Genomic DNA, 17,320 nt, shown 5'->3' with positions numbered 1-17,320 from the left:
AAAACCCAGCACTACACAAATGCCAGCAGAAGCTCCAACGACCTCATCCCTCAGAGAGGAAGTATCTTCGACGGACTGCTCCTTGAAAGAATGAAAGAGTAGCCCAGGACAGAAGACACTAGCAAACTGTTAATGATGGCTATGCCCCAGTAGGGGTGATCCTGACCAGCTTGGTGATATACCCACACCACAGGGACAGCAGTATTCCAAGAAGTCAGCTCAACACCACCTTCTCAAGGATGACTAGGGATGGACAATAAATGCCGACTCAGCCCGAGAAGCCTACATCTCTTGATGGACAAAACATATGAAGTAACAGTTTCTTCTGCTAGGAGAACCAGAGGAAAGCAAGAAACCATGGCAGCTTTTTGCAACTGAAATGAAATTAAAACGTTACCACCAAAGGACAAACACTCAGTGGCTGCTTTATTAGATGCAGAATGGAAACCCAGTGTGGTCTTCTGCTGCTGTAGCCCATCCACTTCAAGTTTCATGTTGCACACTCAGAGATGTTCTTCTGCACACCACTGTTGTAATGTGTGGTTATTTGAGTTACTGTCACCTTCCTGTCAGTTTGAACCAGTCTGGCCATTCTCCTCTGACCTCTCTCACTAACAAGTCTTTTTCACCCACAGAACTCCACTCACTGGATTGTTTTTGTTTCCTCACCATTCTCTGTAAACTCTAGAGACTGCTGTGTGTGAAAATCCCAGGAGATCAGCAACTTCAGGGATACTCAAACCATCCTGTCTGGCACCAACAATCATTCTAAGGTCAAAGTCACTTAGATCACATTTCTTCCCCATTCTGATGGTTAGTCTGAACAGCAACTGAACCTCTTGACCATGTCTGCATGCTTTTATGTATTGAGTTGCTGCCACATGATTGGATCACTAGATTAATGAACAAATGTAGAGGTGTACCTAATAAATTGGCCATTGAGTGCTATCTAAACACTTACTCAAAGTTCCAAACTGAAAATAGTACATGTGGAATGATGTTCAAGTGTAAACAGAGTCTGATTACTTACTTTGACTGACCTCTTGTTCCTAATCTTCTTGTTGTTAGTTGTGGAAATTGTTGTCGAATTATCTAAATGAAGAAAAATTAGTGAGAAAGAGTTTACTGTGGAAACCATCTACCCCTCCATGGGCTCTGTCTCACTGCCTCAGTAAAGCAACCAGCACAATCAAAGATGCCACCCACCCCAGACATTCCCCCCCCCTCTCCCCTCTCCCATAAGGCAGAAGATACAAAAGCCTGAAAGCACTAAAACATAGAAACATAGAAAATAGGTGCAGGAGTAGGCCATTCGGCCCTTCAAGCCTGCACCACCATTCAGTATGATCATGGCTGATCATCCAACTCAGAACCCTGTACCTGCTTTCTCTCCATACCCCCTGATCCCTTTCACCACAAGGGCCATATCTAACTACCACCAGACTGAAGGACAGCTTCTGTTAAATGGTCCCTAGTATGCAAGTTGGACTCTTCAACTCACAGTCTACCTCATTATGATCTTTGTTCATTGAGATACACTGCAGAATCGGCCCTTTTGGCCACACTGCCCAACAACCCCCGATTTAACCCTTACCTAATCACCAGATGATTTACAGTGACCAAATAACCTACTAACCAGCAAGACTTTGATCTGTGGAAGGAAACCGGAGCACCCAGAGGAAACCCACAAAGTCACAGGAAGAATGTACAGACTGCTGACAAGTGATGTCAGAAATGAACTGTGAACTCCAACATCTCGAGCTGTAGTGGAGCCATGATAACCATACAGTACTGTGGTACCCATTTTACCTTGCACCTACCTGCTCTGCACTTCCTCTGTAGCTGTTACACTTCACTCTGCATTCTGTTAGTGTTTTCCCTTGTTCTACCTCAATGCACTGTGCAATGATCTGATCTGTAGGAACAGGATTTTCACCATATCTCGATACATGAGGCAATAATAAACCAATTCCAATTCCACTCCAGTTCATTCTCCGGTGTCACTGTTGCGACCCGAGGTCCACTTAAAGATTATAATAAAACCTTTAGACATATTTTGAATTTTCTACAAGTATAGAAAGCATCCGGCTCTATCAATGGAATATTTCTGTTGTAAACTCTAGTCTATGCTTATGGAGGAAACCACCGTCTTCCCTCATGAGGGATTCTGCAAATGCTGGAAATCCAGAGCAACACACACAGAACACTGAAGGAACTCATCGGGCCAGGCTGCTGACCTCTACAGACAATGTTTCAGGCCAAGACCTTTCTGGAAAGGAGGGGGGAAGATGCTGGAATAAAAAGGTGGGCAGAGGGGATGGAGGACAAGCTAGAAGATAATAGGTGATGCCAGGTGAGTGGGGGAGGGGATGAAATAAGAAGCTGGGAGGTGAGAGGTGACAATTGGAAATGGATGGAGAGGAAGGAATCTAAAGGAGAGGAGAGTAGACCATGGGAAAAGGGAAGCAGGTGGAGGTGATAGGCATGTTAGGAGAAAAGAAGAAGTGGGGGGGGGAGACAGAATGGGGCAATGAGCAGGTTGGAGAAATTGATAAGATGCTGGAAATCCAGAGTAACACACAAAGTGTCGGAGGAACAGTCTTGGCCCAAAACATTCACTGTGTTTTTTTCTCCATAGATGCTACCTGACCTGCTGAGTTGCTTCAGCATTTTATATATTTTCCATCACTGATTTCTTGCTAACAGCTCCAGTAGCAGGAGTGTGGTTATCTACAGGGAATATTTCTATTATCAGTCTGGACAAGGATGAAGAAATGCAAAATGCCAGAATTCCCGAGTTTGAGCTGGACACTCAGTTTCCACTTGTAATCTTGGAATCTTGCCCGTTTCCCTGTTACAGGTTCGGTACTGGAATTCGATGCCCCGGACAACTCTGGAGGCCAAGTCACTGGGTATATCTAAAGCAGGGGTTAGTAGGTTCTTGACTAGTAAGTGTGTCAAAGGTTCCTGGGAGAAGGCAGGAGAATGGGGTTGAGAGGGATAATAATTAGCTATGATGGAGTTGTGGAGCAAACTCGATAGGCTGAATTGCCTGATTCCGCTGGTATGTTTTATTGTCTTGTGGTCTTTCAGGAGGGTGTTGTAGTGGTCAGTGTAACGTTTTATAACGCCAGTGACCCGGGTTCAATTGCACCAATGCCCCTAAGCAGCTTGTACCTTCTCCCCCTGACGCCGTGGCTTTCCTCCCACATTCCAAAGGCGCGCAGGTTAGGAGGGTAATTGGTCACGTGTGTAACTGGGCCGCATGGGTTCCTTGATCCAGAAAGGCCTGTTACTGTGCTGTATCTCTAAATAAATAAACCAACACCTCTCCTAATTTTATGCCGCTCTTTCAGTGCCCACCCCCTTTAGCCTACTCTGCCCATTAAGACATACCAATGATAGGACCATAACCGATTATCTTTTTCCTTAAATAAAATGCCTGAAACATAGTTGAGGTACAGTAGCCAGTGGGGCAGAGTGCAGTTACCAGAATAGTGCACTATAAGTTGCTGCCTGTGTTTACCACGTCACAGAGCACTACAGGACGGAATCAGGCCCTTTGGCCCGTCGAACTATTAATCTGCCTAGTCCGGGTCCTGCCGCATTTCAAAGACGCACGGATACCGTTAGGAAGTTAACTGGGCACATGGGTGTAATTGTGCAGCGCGGGTTTGTTGGGCCGGAGAGGCCTATTACCGTGTTGAATTTCTAAATTTAAAAAAGTTTCCTGTGAGATCAGCTCCCTGTCGGAGCTGTGGGTGCCTCAGTAGATGTCCCTCAATGCAGTCACAAACAAAGGATCGATATTAATCAATAGTCCCGCTTCCACCAGGACAACAGCCGGCCCTCCATCGCCAGCACATTCACTGCTTCATTTCAGATTTCCAGAAGTTTTCCTGAAAACTTTACCCAGTTTATATTTTCCTGTCAGTCTTGATAAATTCGGCAGAAGGAGAATTTCCACAGAAACGGTGAAAAAGTTGGCGCAGAGCCTGGGAACCCAGTAAATAAACACTGACAGATTAAAAAGGGACAGTGCTTATTTGCATATCTTCCACAAGTAAACTTATTCCAGGAATAATTTCATGTATGTAAATTTATGTAAATGTACAGCCATCGCAGAGCAACAAAGGCTGAAAATTATATTATGTGAGCGGGAAGCCTCGCGACTGGTTAAGCAATAAGTCTCTCGGGAGTCGGTGGGTAGATCACCTCTGTTCTCTTGTGAAGCCGTGGTCTGCTCACCAGTGGCAAAAAGTCCAGTTTTAATTTCACTGCAGATAGTTTCTCAAACAGGAGCCGGGAGTTTGAAGTTGCTGGAGTTTGCCTGGCTGTGATAACTGAGCCGACACAGAGACAGCCCCTCGCTTTTTGTGTAAATTCAATGAAGCTTAGGTAAAGGACACCCCCGCTGTTCCAGCTACTGATCTAACATTCCAGAACATCACTGCCTTCTACTGCCTCTTTAATTGCACATTAATCCCTCCCCCTATCCTTTAAGATCCACATGTACGGGCATGGTGATCTTCCCAAGGCTGTGGGAAAACACATCCTACAACGGGCCAACTTCTGCAGACAAAGAACTGGCTCTCTTCGGTTCAACATCCCTGGATTCGCTTTTACTGGCTTCTCTTGTGGCCCTGTGATTGTAAACTATTCTCTGCTGCTGACATTGCCCCGCACCCGATTTCACTCAGAGATACTTCACAGTCAAAATCAAATCCGACATTTTAGTTAGAGTGCGCAAGCGGAGAAGGAATGTGATTCAGAATCCACCCTGGTTTAGCAGGTGTTTTGGAAAGAGTCTCAGTACAAACCACTTCAGAGTGTTCCACCAGCACAACTCTGCGTGCGTCTACCCAGTGTCTTTCTTTCTCGAAGTACAGAGATCAGTGTGCCTCTGAAATTAATTTAATTTAAACCTTTACTCTGTGAAGAGATCATCTCCTCGTTAAATTAGCCCAGTCAAGGAAATCTCAAAAGCCAAAAGAGCTAAAGTTGTCTAAAAAGTACTTTCAACAAAAGTTGTTCCCATAACAATCAGATTTGAATATTAAACTCAATCACAGAGAACGTGTGTGTGTGGGGGGGGGGGGGGGGTGAGAGAGAGAGAGAGAGAGAGAGAGAGAGAGAGAGAGAGAGAGAGAGAGAGAGAGAGAGAGAGAGAGAGAGAGAGAGAGAGAGAGTGTGTGTGTGTGTGTGTGTGTGTGTGTGTCCTGGTTTTTAAGTGTGTATGAGCAGGGCGTGTGTGTATGTATGTTTGTGTAAGTGTGTGTATCTCTGTGTATGTGATTGCTGTTCTTCTGACTCCCTGCTATTCTGGTTCCCTCTTTCACTTGTCCTGTGATTCTTCCCGTGTTTCTTTCTCCCATTCTCTCTCTCTCTCTCTCATGCTCATACACACACAGACACACATGCACATTTGTGCAAGCATACACACAGACACTACCACACACACACACACACACACACACACACACACACACACACACACACACACACACACACACACACACACACACACACACACGCCACAGAGAATCACAGAACATTAGGAATGGGATAGACAGTGGGTGAGGTAGGAACAGAGGGTGGGAGGGAAGGGGGCCGGAGGGAAAGGGAGAGTGTGTGAGAGAGAGAGTGAGAGAGACTGTTTTTGAGTGTGGGTGGGTGTATGTAAGAGAGAAACTGAGACAGACAGAGAAAGAGAGAGAAAGGCAGAGATATAGAGACAAAATATTCAGGTGGAGAGAGAAGATTGGGAATTAAGTCTGATGGAGTTGTGGAACAGAATTCCCTCAGCAACTCATTTCACAATATTTACATTCCACTAATTGACTATCAACTAGATTCAGCTGTTACATTTTGGTTGAAAATGCTGGAAAATATTAGTTACATTTCTCATTTTAAACAATTAACTGGACTTTTCCAACTGTTTTCTACAGTGAATAATTGAAACATTTTGAGCTTTAGAGTTACCCATCCCCAACCCCCTCGCCCACTGACCCCTGCTCACAGTAACACCCTCCCTTTTCAAAGCCCCTGTCTCCTCTCCCCATACACTCCACACCAAAGTCCCAGCTCTACCCACTCATCAACCACATCTCTATGCCCCCTCTCTGCCCTCACTCGTCCCTTGCCATCCTCTGTCCCCACTCCCTCTCTCCCACCCACACTGTCCTTACCCCCACCCTCCCCCCTCCCTCACTCCCACCCTCTGCTCACCCCTCCCTCACTGTTTCTACACCTCTTCCCACATCCCCTCTCTTTCACCCTCTGTCCTCACCCCTCCTCCCATACCCTGTCCTCCCCTCCCTCACATATTTGCCCCTCCTCCCACATCCTGTCCACCCACACTCTTTCAACCTCTCTCGCACGCCATCCTCCCCCTCCCTCCCACTCTCTGTCCTCCTCTTTCCTCCCAACCCCTATCCTCTCCCCGCTCACTCACCTCCCACCCCTCTCCCTTACCTTCCCAAAACTGGCGGCATTGACAGGCTGCGTGTCGTTCTTCTCACAGAAGTCCAGGTAATGCATGTACAAGGCACTGCGTGGGATACAGACGCCCTCGGCAATCTCGTAGTTCTCCTCCAGCCTAAGTGGGACAACAAGTCCGTTCAACAGTCTGTGGTGCAGGGACCTCAAGGCAAACTCCCAGTAGCAAATGGAAGAGGAAGTGTCAGCCTGAGGGTCCGTTGAACAACCCAGTCCACCGTTCAAACAACTCTTATTGTAAAGCCCCAGTGTGGCTTTAATCACCACAGAGTGACGGACATTGGCAACATCCTTAAAGCAGTGAAGAGTCCATCGTGGGTCCAAAACACACAAAGATGGTGACTGCATTGATGGTGATGGAGTTCGAAGGAAGGTCGGAGAATACAGAGGGAGAGTGAGGACAAAGGAGGGAGTACAAAAGTGGGTAGGAAAGTGAAGGGAAAGGAGGGGGAGATGGAGGTGACGCACAATGAACCTACACATTGAGTGAGGGAAAGGAGAGGGGAAATGGTGGAGACATGTGATGAACTTCCTCCTACACATTGACAGGCAAACTCACCACTGCAGGGTTGCCGGGGTGGAGTGTGGTTTCGAGGCCCGGTTGTTTTCCTTTTCTTCATCTGTTAATTGGAGGACAACATAAGTAGTGAACAGGTAGCTACAGTAATCCCGCTCTCACTCTGAAACCCACTGCACTTCCACACACAATATCATCCCTGCCCCAGGACACCACTACAGGTATTACTTGGAGCAAGGTCTGGGTCAAAACCAGCTTCTCATTGTAACACGCTGTAATGTTCCATTGCTCAGGTAATGGTTTCTCTGCAGTAGCAATGTTTGGGTTATGACTAGAGATAACAGGGCATGTTAGCCAATGAGTGGGACGTTGTTCTTTCTTATGTGTCTAGGAGCTGGAACGGAGTGGACTTGGAGTGAGGGTCTGAAGGTCAGCGATGATCGGAGGAGGTTGATGGTGGACGAACAGTCTGTTTCATGAGAATGGGCCCTTTTTCTTCTTTTGTTTCTTTACTAACCATATAGTCGAATTAAGTATTATAAAGCTCAATCGTTTAATCGCATATTGGATAATATTTGTTATTTCATGGTACTGATTTGTAACAGGAGACACATTGCGTAGCATTCCACCCAAATGAGATTTCTTACGTCTGGATGGTCCGGGGGCTATCATTCCTGATATTAAGCTGCTCGCCGAAGCAAGAGTTACATCATTTTGTTCCGGTCCTGATGAGGGGTTGCAGCACAAAACGCAACTGTTTACTGTTTACTCTTTTCCACTGACGCTGCCTGGCCTGTTGAGTTCCTCCAGCATTTTGTGTGTGTTGCTTGCATTTCCAGCATCTGCAGATTTTCCTGTCTTTAGGCTCTTTTATCAATCTCTCTCCTCCATCATGTGGTCAGAAGTGAGCCAGAGCTTTTCTCTTTGGAGTGAAGGAGGATGAGAGGTGACTTGATAGAGGTGTACAAAATAATAAGAGGCATAGATAGAGTGGACAGCCAGAGACTTTTTCCCAGGGCTGGAAAGGCTATTACAAGGGAGCATAACTTTAAGCTGATTGGAAGGAAGTATAGAGAGAATGTCAGAGGACCGTAAAACATATGAGCAGAATTAGACCATCCAGCCCATCAAGTCTACTCCAACCATAACATCATGGCCAATTTATAATCCCTCCCAACACCATTCTCCTGCCTTTTCTCCATAACCTTTGACACCCTGACTAACCAAAAACCTATCAACCCCTGCTTTAAATATACCGGTGACTTAGCCTCCACGGCTGTCTGTGACAATGAGTTCCACAGATTCACCATTCATTGGCTGAAGAAATTCCTCCTCGGCTAAAGGGAAGCCAATTCATAGCACATGGCCTGAGTGGAACATGACCCCAACAACTTTCCTCCTCCTCTCTGGACACAAACCATCAGCCATTCATCCAAGTATACGATCCCACAAGGAAACAAACTCTGCCCCAAGCTCAGCCAAATTCTTCATGGGCATTAGCCTCCCATATCAAGGACATCTTCAGTAGGCAATGCCCTAGGCAGTGCTAAAGGTAGCATACATCATGAAGAATCCTCATCAATAATGCTGCTGCGCAGGTGGTTAAGAAGGCATATGGTGCATTGGCCCTCATCAATTGTGGGATTGAGTTTAAGAGCCGAGAGGTAATGTTGCAGTGATATAGGACCCTGGTCAGACCCCACTTGGAGTACTGTGCTCAATTCTGGTTGCCTCACTATAAGGAGGGCATGGAAACCATCAAAAGGGTGCAGAGAAGATTTACAAGGATGTTGCCTGGATTGGGGAGTGTGTCTTATGAGAATACATTGAGTGAACTCAGCCTTTTCTCCTTGGAGCAACGGAGGATGACAGGTGACCTGATAGAGGTGTACAAGTTAACGAGAGGCATTGACCGTGTGGATAGTCAGAGGCTTTTTCCCAGGGCTGAAATGGCTAGCATTAGAGGGCACAGTTTTAAGGTGCTTGGAAGTAGGTACAGAGGAGATGTCAGGGGTGAGTATTTTACACAGAGAGTGGTGAGTGCGTGGAATGGGCTGTCAGCAGCAGTGTTGGAGGCAGAAACAATGGGGTCTTTTAAGAGACCCCTGGATGTATACATGGAGCTTAGAAAAATAGAGGGTTATGGGTAAGCCTAGGTAATTCTAAGGAAAGGACATGTTTGGCACAGCTTTGTGGACTGCAGGGCCTGTATTGTGCTGTAGGGTTTCTATGTTTCTAAGGACCTGCCCTCTTCTCATTGCTACCATCAAGGAGGTGGTACAGGAGCCTGAAGACACACTCAGTGATTTAAGAATAGTTTCTTCCCCTCCACAATCAAATTTCTGAATGGACAATGAAAATTACCTCACTATTTTTGATCTCCTTTTGCACTAATTTTTATATGTGTTTAGTAAATTTTAGTATTTTTTAATGTATTTCACTATACTGCTTCAGCAAAACTCCAAATTTCACAATGTACTGTGCTGGTGATAATAAATCTGATTCTAGTTCTGTTTTCCAAACACTTCATGGTGTTTCATCATCATCACTCCTTCCACCCTACTCCCCTCGAGTCTTTTGTTTGGAAAAACAAAGGCATCTGGGAATACCATATAACAATTACAACACGGAAACAGGCCATCTTGGCCCTTCTCGTCTGTGCCGAACACTTATTCTCACCTAGTCCCACTGACCTGCACTCAGCCCATAACCTTCCATTCTTTTCCTGTCCATATACCTATCCAATTTTACTTTAAATGACAATACCGAACCTGCCTCTACCACTTCTACTGGAAGTTCGTTCCAAACAGCTACCACTCTCTGAGTAAAGAAGTTCCCCCTCATGTTACCCCTAAACTTTTGCCCCTTAACTCTCCACTCATGTCTTCTTGTTTGAATCTCCCCTACTCTCAAGGGAAAAAGCCCATCTATGTCAACTCTATCTTTCTCCCTCATAATTTTAAATACCTCTATCAAGTCCCCTCTCAACCTTCTACGCTCCAAAGAATAAAGACCTAACTTGTTCGACTTTTCCCTGAAACTTAGGTGCTGAAACCCAGGTAACATTCTAGTAAATCTTCTCTGTACTCTCTCTATACAGATCCATAATTCCTTAGAAGTGGTGTCATAGGTAGATAGAGTCATAAAGAGAACTTTTGGCACATTCACCTTCATAAATTGAAGTACTGAGTACAGGAATTGGGATGATATATTGAAGTTGTATAGGCTTAGTTTGGAGTATTGTGTGCAGTTTCAGTCACCTACCTACTGGAAAAATGTAAACAAGGTTGAAAGAATACAGGGAAAATTTACATAGATGGTGTCAGGACTTAAGGACTTAGGTTATTGGGAAGAGTTGACTAGGTTAGGACTTTATTGCCTAGCATGTAGAAGAATAAGGGGCAATTTGATAGAGACATGCAAAATTGCGAGGAATATAGATAGAGTAAATGCAACCTGGCTTTTTCCACTGAGGTTGGATGAGACTAGCAATAGAGGTCATAGATTAGGATGAAAGGTGAAATGTTTAAGAGGAACATTAGGGGGACCTTCTTCACTCAGAGGGTGGTGAGAGTGTGGAACGAACTGCCAGTGAGAGAATTTTGGATAGGAGAGAGATGGATGGCTATCACTGTTCCCTCTAAGCTGTGTTGGTGCACAGCCGTGCAGTAACTGAAATGCTCCCACACACATAGTCTTTGTTGCCACTCAGCTGAAACTTTAACATTTAAAGTGCTGTACAATTTTCAGGCCATGTAAAATGTCCTGCTCAGAGCAGTGGCTGGCTGTAAAAAAAATTAGTGGATTGATGGGACTAGACAGTTAACAGTTCGGTATGCACTAGATGGGCTGAAAGGTCTGTTTCTGTGCTGTAATGCACTATGATATACGTATGAACTTCTGCTTTCTTCAATCCCATTTGAATTTCCTCTCCATTAGTGATGGGACCTTCCTCACCTCCAACCCCAACACCCTAGCTCTCTTCCCTCCTTTTTTAGTTATTTTCCTCTGCATTTCCTGCTTGATTATACCCCTGTGAAACATCATGTTGTGTCTGGGGATCACTGTCAAGGCCAGTGTTTACTGCCATCATGGGCCAACAGTGGGAACCCCTTGAGCTTCCTCATTGTAGACCTTCTGGAGAAGGTGCTTTGGTGAGTGAGTTCCACAGTCTTGGACCAAGCAGGAATGAGGAATGGTCTTAGATCTCCAAGTCAGGATGATGCCTGAACTTGCAGGAAGTGGGGTTCCCAGTCCTGCTGCCCTTGTCCTTGTTGATCAAGTTTGTGGGTCTTGGGAGATGCAGTCAGAGCAGCGTAGCCCGGTCACTGCAGTGTCTAGTGGCTCTCATTGAGTCACTATTGAACGTGATACTCCACTCAATCTGTGGCCATCTCTAGGAGTTATGTGGACCTACTCCAGTTTAGAGACCCTAAACCCCGCCCCAACCCCCATACTCACGTTCCTCGCCGATAGACACATTTCCCAGAGGGTTGTGGCTTGGAAAACGTTTGCTTTCACTCTCGTTCAGGCACCTTTCAATCCAGCTCTCTGCAAATGGGAAACCTACCGTTAACCAGTGTTAAGCAGCACTAACCTAGGATTAACTAGCACTAACCCATCGTCAACCAGCATTAACCCACCATTAACCAGCGTCACTGTACCATAGTGATGATCATGACACTATTACAGGTCGAGGTGTCGAACTTCGGAGTTCAATTCCATTGTCATCTGTAAGGAGTCTGTACATCCTCTCTGTGAATGCATGGATTTCTTCCAGCTGCTCTGGTTTCCTCCACAGTTCAAAGACATACCAGTTATTAGGTCAATTAGTCATTGTAAATTGTCCCAGGGTTAAATCGGGGTTGTTGAGCAGCACAGCTTGAAGAGCCGGAATGCTCCGTTCTGCGCTGTATCTCTAAATAAATAAATTAACCAGTGTAGCACTAACCTAGAGTTAATGAGTGTTAATGAGCAACCATCCAGTTTTAACGCACTAACCCAGTGTTAACCAGCAATCATTTAGCATCAACCCAGCCCTCCAATCCCAGACTCACCAAAAAGTTGGTTTGACTGACAAATCTGATGGAAACTGACGGGAAATTCGGTCCTCAGAAACATCTGCCCAACTACCCAGAGATATACAACGGCAACTTGGAGGAACAGAGGGATCTTAGGGTTCACACTCATAGACCCCTCAAAGTTGCTTCACAAGTTGATAGGGTTGTTAAGAAGGCAGATGGTGTGTTGGACTTCATTAATTAGAGGATTGAGTTAAGAGCTGCGAGGAAAGGTTGCAGCTCTATAAAACCCTAGCTAGGTCACATTGGGGTATTGTGTTTAGTTCTGGTCGCCTTATTATAGGAAGGAAGAGGAATCTTTAGCGGGGGTGCAGAGGACAATGACCAGGGTGCTGCCTGAATTAGAGAGCAGTTCTTACGAGGATTTGTTGAGTGAGCTGGGGGTCCTCCTCCTTGGAGTGACAGAGGATGAGAAGTGTCTTGATAAAGGTGTGCAATATAAGAGGTATAGATAGAACGGACAGCAGTGCCTTTTTCCCAGGCAGCAATGGCCAATACCAGAAGACATCTACTTAAGGCAAATAGTAGAAAGTTTAAGGAGATGTTAAAGGTAGGACTTTTAAAAAAAGAAGAGTTGGGTGTGCAGAACACACTGCCAGTGGTGGTGGTAAAGACAAATACATCAGGGACATTTAAAAATACTTAGATGAGCAGAAACATAAAATAGAATTGGATTCTAGAATTGAATTGGATAAAATAGAATTGCATAGGAGGGAAGTGTTAGACTGATCATGGAGGGGGTTTACAGAGGTCAGCACAACATTGTGGGCCAAAGGGCTAGTACTGTATTGTGCTGTTCTATGTTCTATAATCTAACACGGGGTACCCACTGACCATGAAAGAGCGTATTCCTGACTCTGGGAGACGCCACATCATCTTACATCACCTTGAGAGCATGCGACACTGAGAGCACGCCTTCAACACGCAATGCCCCAAAAAGCGGGCATCCGTCATTAAGGGCCCCTATCGCTCAGGTCATGCCCTCTTCTCGCTGTTGCCATCATACTGGAGCCTGAAGACCCATGCTGAACGCCCTTCCCTCCGTGATCAGATTTCTAAATGGGCACTGAACGCTTGAAAACTACCTCACTATTTTTGCTGTTTTTGCACGACTTATTAATTATATACACAAGGTACACTGCAGATGCTGCGGTCAAATCAACACGTACAAACAAGCTGGATGAACTCGGCAGGTCGGGCAGCATCGTTGACTGCTCATTTCCACGGATGCTGCCCGACCTGCCGAGTTCATCCGGCTTGTTTGTACGTGTTGATTATATATACACTTCTCACTGTAATGTATAATTTTTAATAAATTGCACTGAACTGCAGCCGCAAAATAACGAATTTCGAGACATACGCCCCTGATGTTAAATCTGATTCTGAGGGGGTGTTGGAGAGAAGTTGGGAAAGGGTACGAAGTTAGGAGGTGTTAGAGATGGGGGCGTCTTATTAACCTCACTGGATGTTGAACCCCATGACTTAGGACAGAAAAGTCACCTGGTTCAGGACTTAGGTTGGGACAGGCTCTCAGAGAACAGATCGATGGCTGAACTAGGAACTGGAGAGAGGGGCAGTTAATGTCAGAGCTCTAGAATCGAGAAATGCGGTACAAGATCTGGGAATAGGGGTGTCACAGGTCTGGGATTGGAAGAAGGTTTGAGGATGAGGAGGACTGTAGATTGGAGACTGGCTCTAAAACAGAGCGCAGACCCTCGTCTCGTCCCGGGACCTCGGCATCCTTCCTATTATTCCGCGATCTCCCCCACTCCCCATCCCCGTCCTGAGACCCTCATCCCAACCACCAACCCCCGCATCCTTTCATTATCCCGGGACCCTCTCTGTGTACGCTCGGTCCTCCAGATCCCATTTTCACTCCTGGTCTGTTTGCTCCTGCGGTAACCAAGGCAGCGCCGGGTGTCCTGGTAACTCATGACAACGTGTCCCTGGATACACCGGGTCACTTTCCCATTTCCCGGTGTCAGATTTTGGTGACAATTTAATCCGCGGGTCACCGAGTTCAAGGCTGCAACCGCTGGCTCGACCCCACTGCCCATTTGCCGGCGAACTGCGCATCCAGAGCGGCGCGAATTTGGCAGCGGCGCACAGCCGGTAGCGCGGAACGTCCCGCCTTGCGGCTTCAGTCCTGGAATGCGTCGATGTTTATTTCCGAAGGGGCTGGAATTTCGGGAAGTGGTGGGAAGGGGGGGGGGCATGTCGGCGGAAAATTTCAGGTAGATTTCCATTGGGTCGATCTGAAGTTCAAGTTTCACAAGACTGACCACTTTTTCCCGAATGTCCATGAACACGGATTTAATCCGTCACCAAAAACGGGGAACGGGGGCAGAAGCCACCCGGGACTCCGCTGCCGAATGTAATGCAATGCCCAGTGAATGTCTGCTCTGATGGACCGGAATGTGCGAGAATAAATTCCCGAGTTGGAAGCTTCCGCTGATGTTTCCCGCGTTAACGTCGTGACAGATGGAGCAGATCTGGAGCGAGTCCAAATTCAGGACCGGGATCGGGAAAAGTTCGAGCGTCCGTGGACTGCCTCCTCCTGGAGACGCGACCCAGAAAACGACCGGAATCCGGGCGCAAGTCCGGCGCATTCAAGCCGGAGTTCGGACAACACAGAGACGGCGTGCCGGTGCATTTAAAAACCTTTCCGTTAATTGTTCCAGCGAAAGCCCAAAAATAGCAGTGAGGGACTCGTTCATTCGGAGAATTAATCCCAAATTTAAGCACGTTTGAGCCGTATAGGTAGCGAAGAATTCATCGTTCATTCCCGAAGTTAAAACTGTTGATATGATCTCCCGAACAAACAAGTGTATTGTGCTGATATTCCCAGTATACCGAGTTCATTTCCGAATCAGGTTTATTATCATGTGGTGTGAAATTTATTAACTTATCCATTTTGATAGGTTGTTCCTGAAGTGGACGGAGCTTTTCGATTTCGCTGAAAGGATTTCCTTATTGAAGAATCACGTCGGAATTGGAACATTGACGCATGAAAGGACGAACTCTTCCCGGGACCGACTGTTACCTCTCCGGGAATTCTCTCCGCGTGTTCCCCAACTCAAATCCTTCCTTCGGTTGTTTCAGCAGTTACAGGGGCGCAGCGATCCCAGCTCTTCCCGGACTCGCGTTGCCCCGAGCGGCTTGCAAACTTACAAAAGTCGCCACTTGTTTCAGTGATACCTGCGGCCGCTGGGAGACTGGAATATTCCCCAGAAACCGGGGGTGGGGGTGGGAGAGGGAATGGGGGAGTGAGGGTATCGTCGAGACAGATGGAATGGGGGAGAGGGAGGGGTAATGGGGAGAAAGGCAGGGGGAGAGAGATGGGTAATGGGAGAGGGCTGAAAAGAGAACGGGCAATGGGAGAGAGCAAGAGAAGGAGGTAATAAAGGAAAGGAAAAGAGAGGAGGGAGAGAAAGGGAGGAAAAGGGCTGGGAAATCGGAGAGAGGATGGAGAAAGAGGGAGGGGAAGAGAGGACGGATCTTTTGCTGGGTTGGCGTCACCGGTCCGAGGGTCAGAATTCCCAGTGGTCTAGCCTCTTGATAAAGTTTAGAAAAACAAGCATCCCGAGTTTCCCAGAACCGGGCTCTGACCAGATTTGTAATAACCTCGGGGATTGGGTTTAACGGGAAGACATAGGTTAATGTTTGCACTGCCGGGAATGTTGTGGGGGTGGGGAGGTTAGGGTGGTGGCTGGAGTGAGCGTAAACACTTCTCGATCAGCGGTGGGGTTGGGAAACCGGGCTAGGTGGCGGTTCGGGCAATCTGTAAGCCACCCCGCAACAGCAAGGCGAATGATGTGACTGGGGCATGTCATAACGGGACTGGAAAGGCGACTCGGGGCTGCGGAGAAGGAGCAGCGGAAGCAGCTGATTGGAAGTTCTCCTTAAGAGCCAGCACAGTCCCGAGGGGCCGAGTGGCTCTCAGCGCGGCTACCACCCCGCCGTAACACCGGGCACCCAGGAGACTCACAGCGCTGCGCCCCACAGACTGACCCGTGTTGGCAGCGGGGACCAGCGCTTTCGGTCGCCAAGGACACAGGGCGCAAAGAAAACTCAAGGGGAGACAGGTTTCTCGCTGATCGGGAGGAGCAGGGACAACGTGCCGGGAGGCGCCCCGACCCTTTGGGAGCGGGACCAACCTGTGGATTCCATGTCGGAGCCTTCCAGCAGCGCGCAGTTCATGGCACAGAAAGCCGATCCGCTCCTGTGCGCCGAAGCAGCCCCGGTCGGAGTGTTGCATGGGAAAAAGCATGGTTTTATAGCAAGCCTGGTGGGAATCCTGCCATTGATAGGCCGGCGCCGGCTGAATGGCAGCTCGTCAGATGCCCAGCGCGAACGGGCGCACTGTGCTCCATTGTCATGGTACTTTGAATAAGAAAAGCCTTTAAAAAAAAGGCTTAGATAGACTCAAGCCCTTGCATTTCGCCCTGCCCTCTCCTCCGGACCCAGAAACTTCAAAATTAAAAGAAAGATGAAACTCTGAGTGTTGTAAATTAGTGGGGTGCTAAAGAAAATTGTCAAAACTGTTTAAAACTAATCGGGTCCACTGGCGCAACTTTCCTGTTTCTTTCAAGCCCGCTGCGCGGTGTTTCCACAAATCCATTGTACTTGGGTACGGTTAGCGATTGCCCCTCCCTAGGGCCGGTGAGGAAAGGAACTGGGGCACCGGAGGACCAGAGGACGGGGCGCAGTGAAAACGGTGAGGCCCCAAGTGAAAGGACTTTTCAGTAAAAGTGTTGATGTGAAGCGTGTTCGCCAGCGGCTGGCTGTGATTAGAATATGAATGGAGCTCGCCCAGAGAGAGAAGGGATTAGGTCTGCAAGTGTAAACCTTGGACAGCAGTGTGTGTCCGAGAGACGGCCCACACCGGCTCTGCCGCTGTACAGATGTGCTCCGACCAGATGTGCCGGCAAGACCATAAAACATAGTCGCAGAATTAGGTCACTCGGCCCCTCGAGTCAATAGACAATAGACAGTAGGTGCAGGAGTAGGCCATTCGGCCCTTCTAGACAGCGCCGCCATTCACTGTGATCATGGCTGATCATACACAATCAGTACCCCGTTCCTGCCCTCTCCCCATATCCCTTGACCCCGCTATCTATAAGAGCTCTATCTAACTCTCTCTTGAATGCATCCAGAGACTTGGCCTCCATTGCCTTCTGGGGCAGAGCATTCCACATATCCACCACTCTCTGGGTGTAAAAGA

At 47.3% G+C, this 17,320-nt stretch overlaps 1 protein-coding gene across 1 annotated transcript in view; it reads right to left on the bottom strand.

Moving 5' to 3' along the window:
* The window catches only part of rfx4 (regulatory factor X, 4), a 126,885-nt gene extending 110,589 nt beyond the window's left edge, over positions 1–16,296 (bottom strand). The window contains exons 1-5 of the mRNA XM_059976613.1: positions 16,254–16,296; positions 11,477–11,566; positions 7,058–7,118; positions 6,475–6,598; positions 1,031–1,092 (exon numbers count right to left, since the gene is read on the bottom strand). Coding sequence (XP_059832596.1) covers positions 1,031–1,092; positions 6,475–6,598; positions 7,058–7,118; positions 11,477–11,566; positions 16,254–16,296 — 380 coding nt within the window. The remainder of the gene's footprint in view (positions 1–1,030; positions 1,093–6,474; positions 6,599–7,057; positions 7,119–11,476; positions 11,567–16,253) is intronic.
* Between the last annotated feature and the right edge of the window lie 1,024 nt (positions 16,297–17,320).

This window comes from Hypanus sabinus, chromosome 8 (assembly GCF_030144855.1).
Source record: "Hypanus sabinus isolate sHypSab1 chromosome 8, sHypSab1.hap1, whole genome shotgun sequence".
NCBI classification, from domain to species: domain Eukaryota; kingdom Metazoa; phylum Chordata; class Chondrichthyes; order Myliobatiformes; family Dasyatidae; genus Hypanus; species Hypanus sabinus.
The sequence above is the reverse complement of the archived record's forward strand: the minus strand, read 5'-3'. Positions and strand labels throughout refer to the sequence as shown.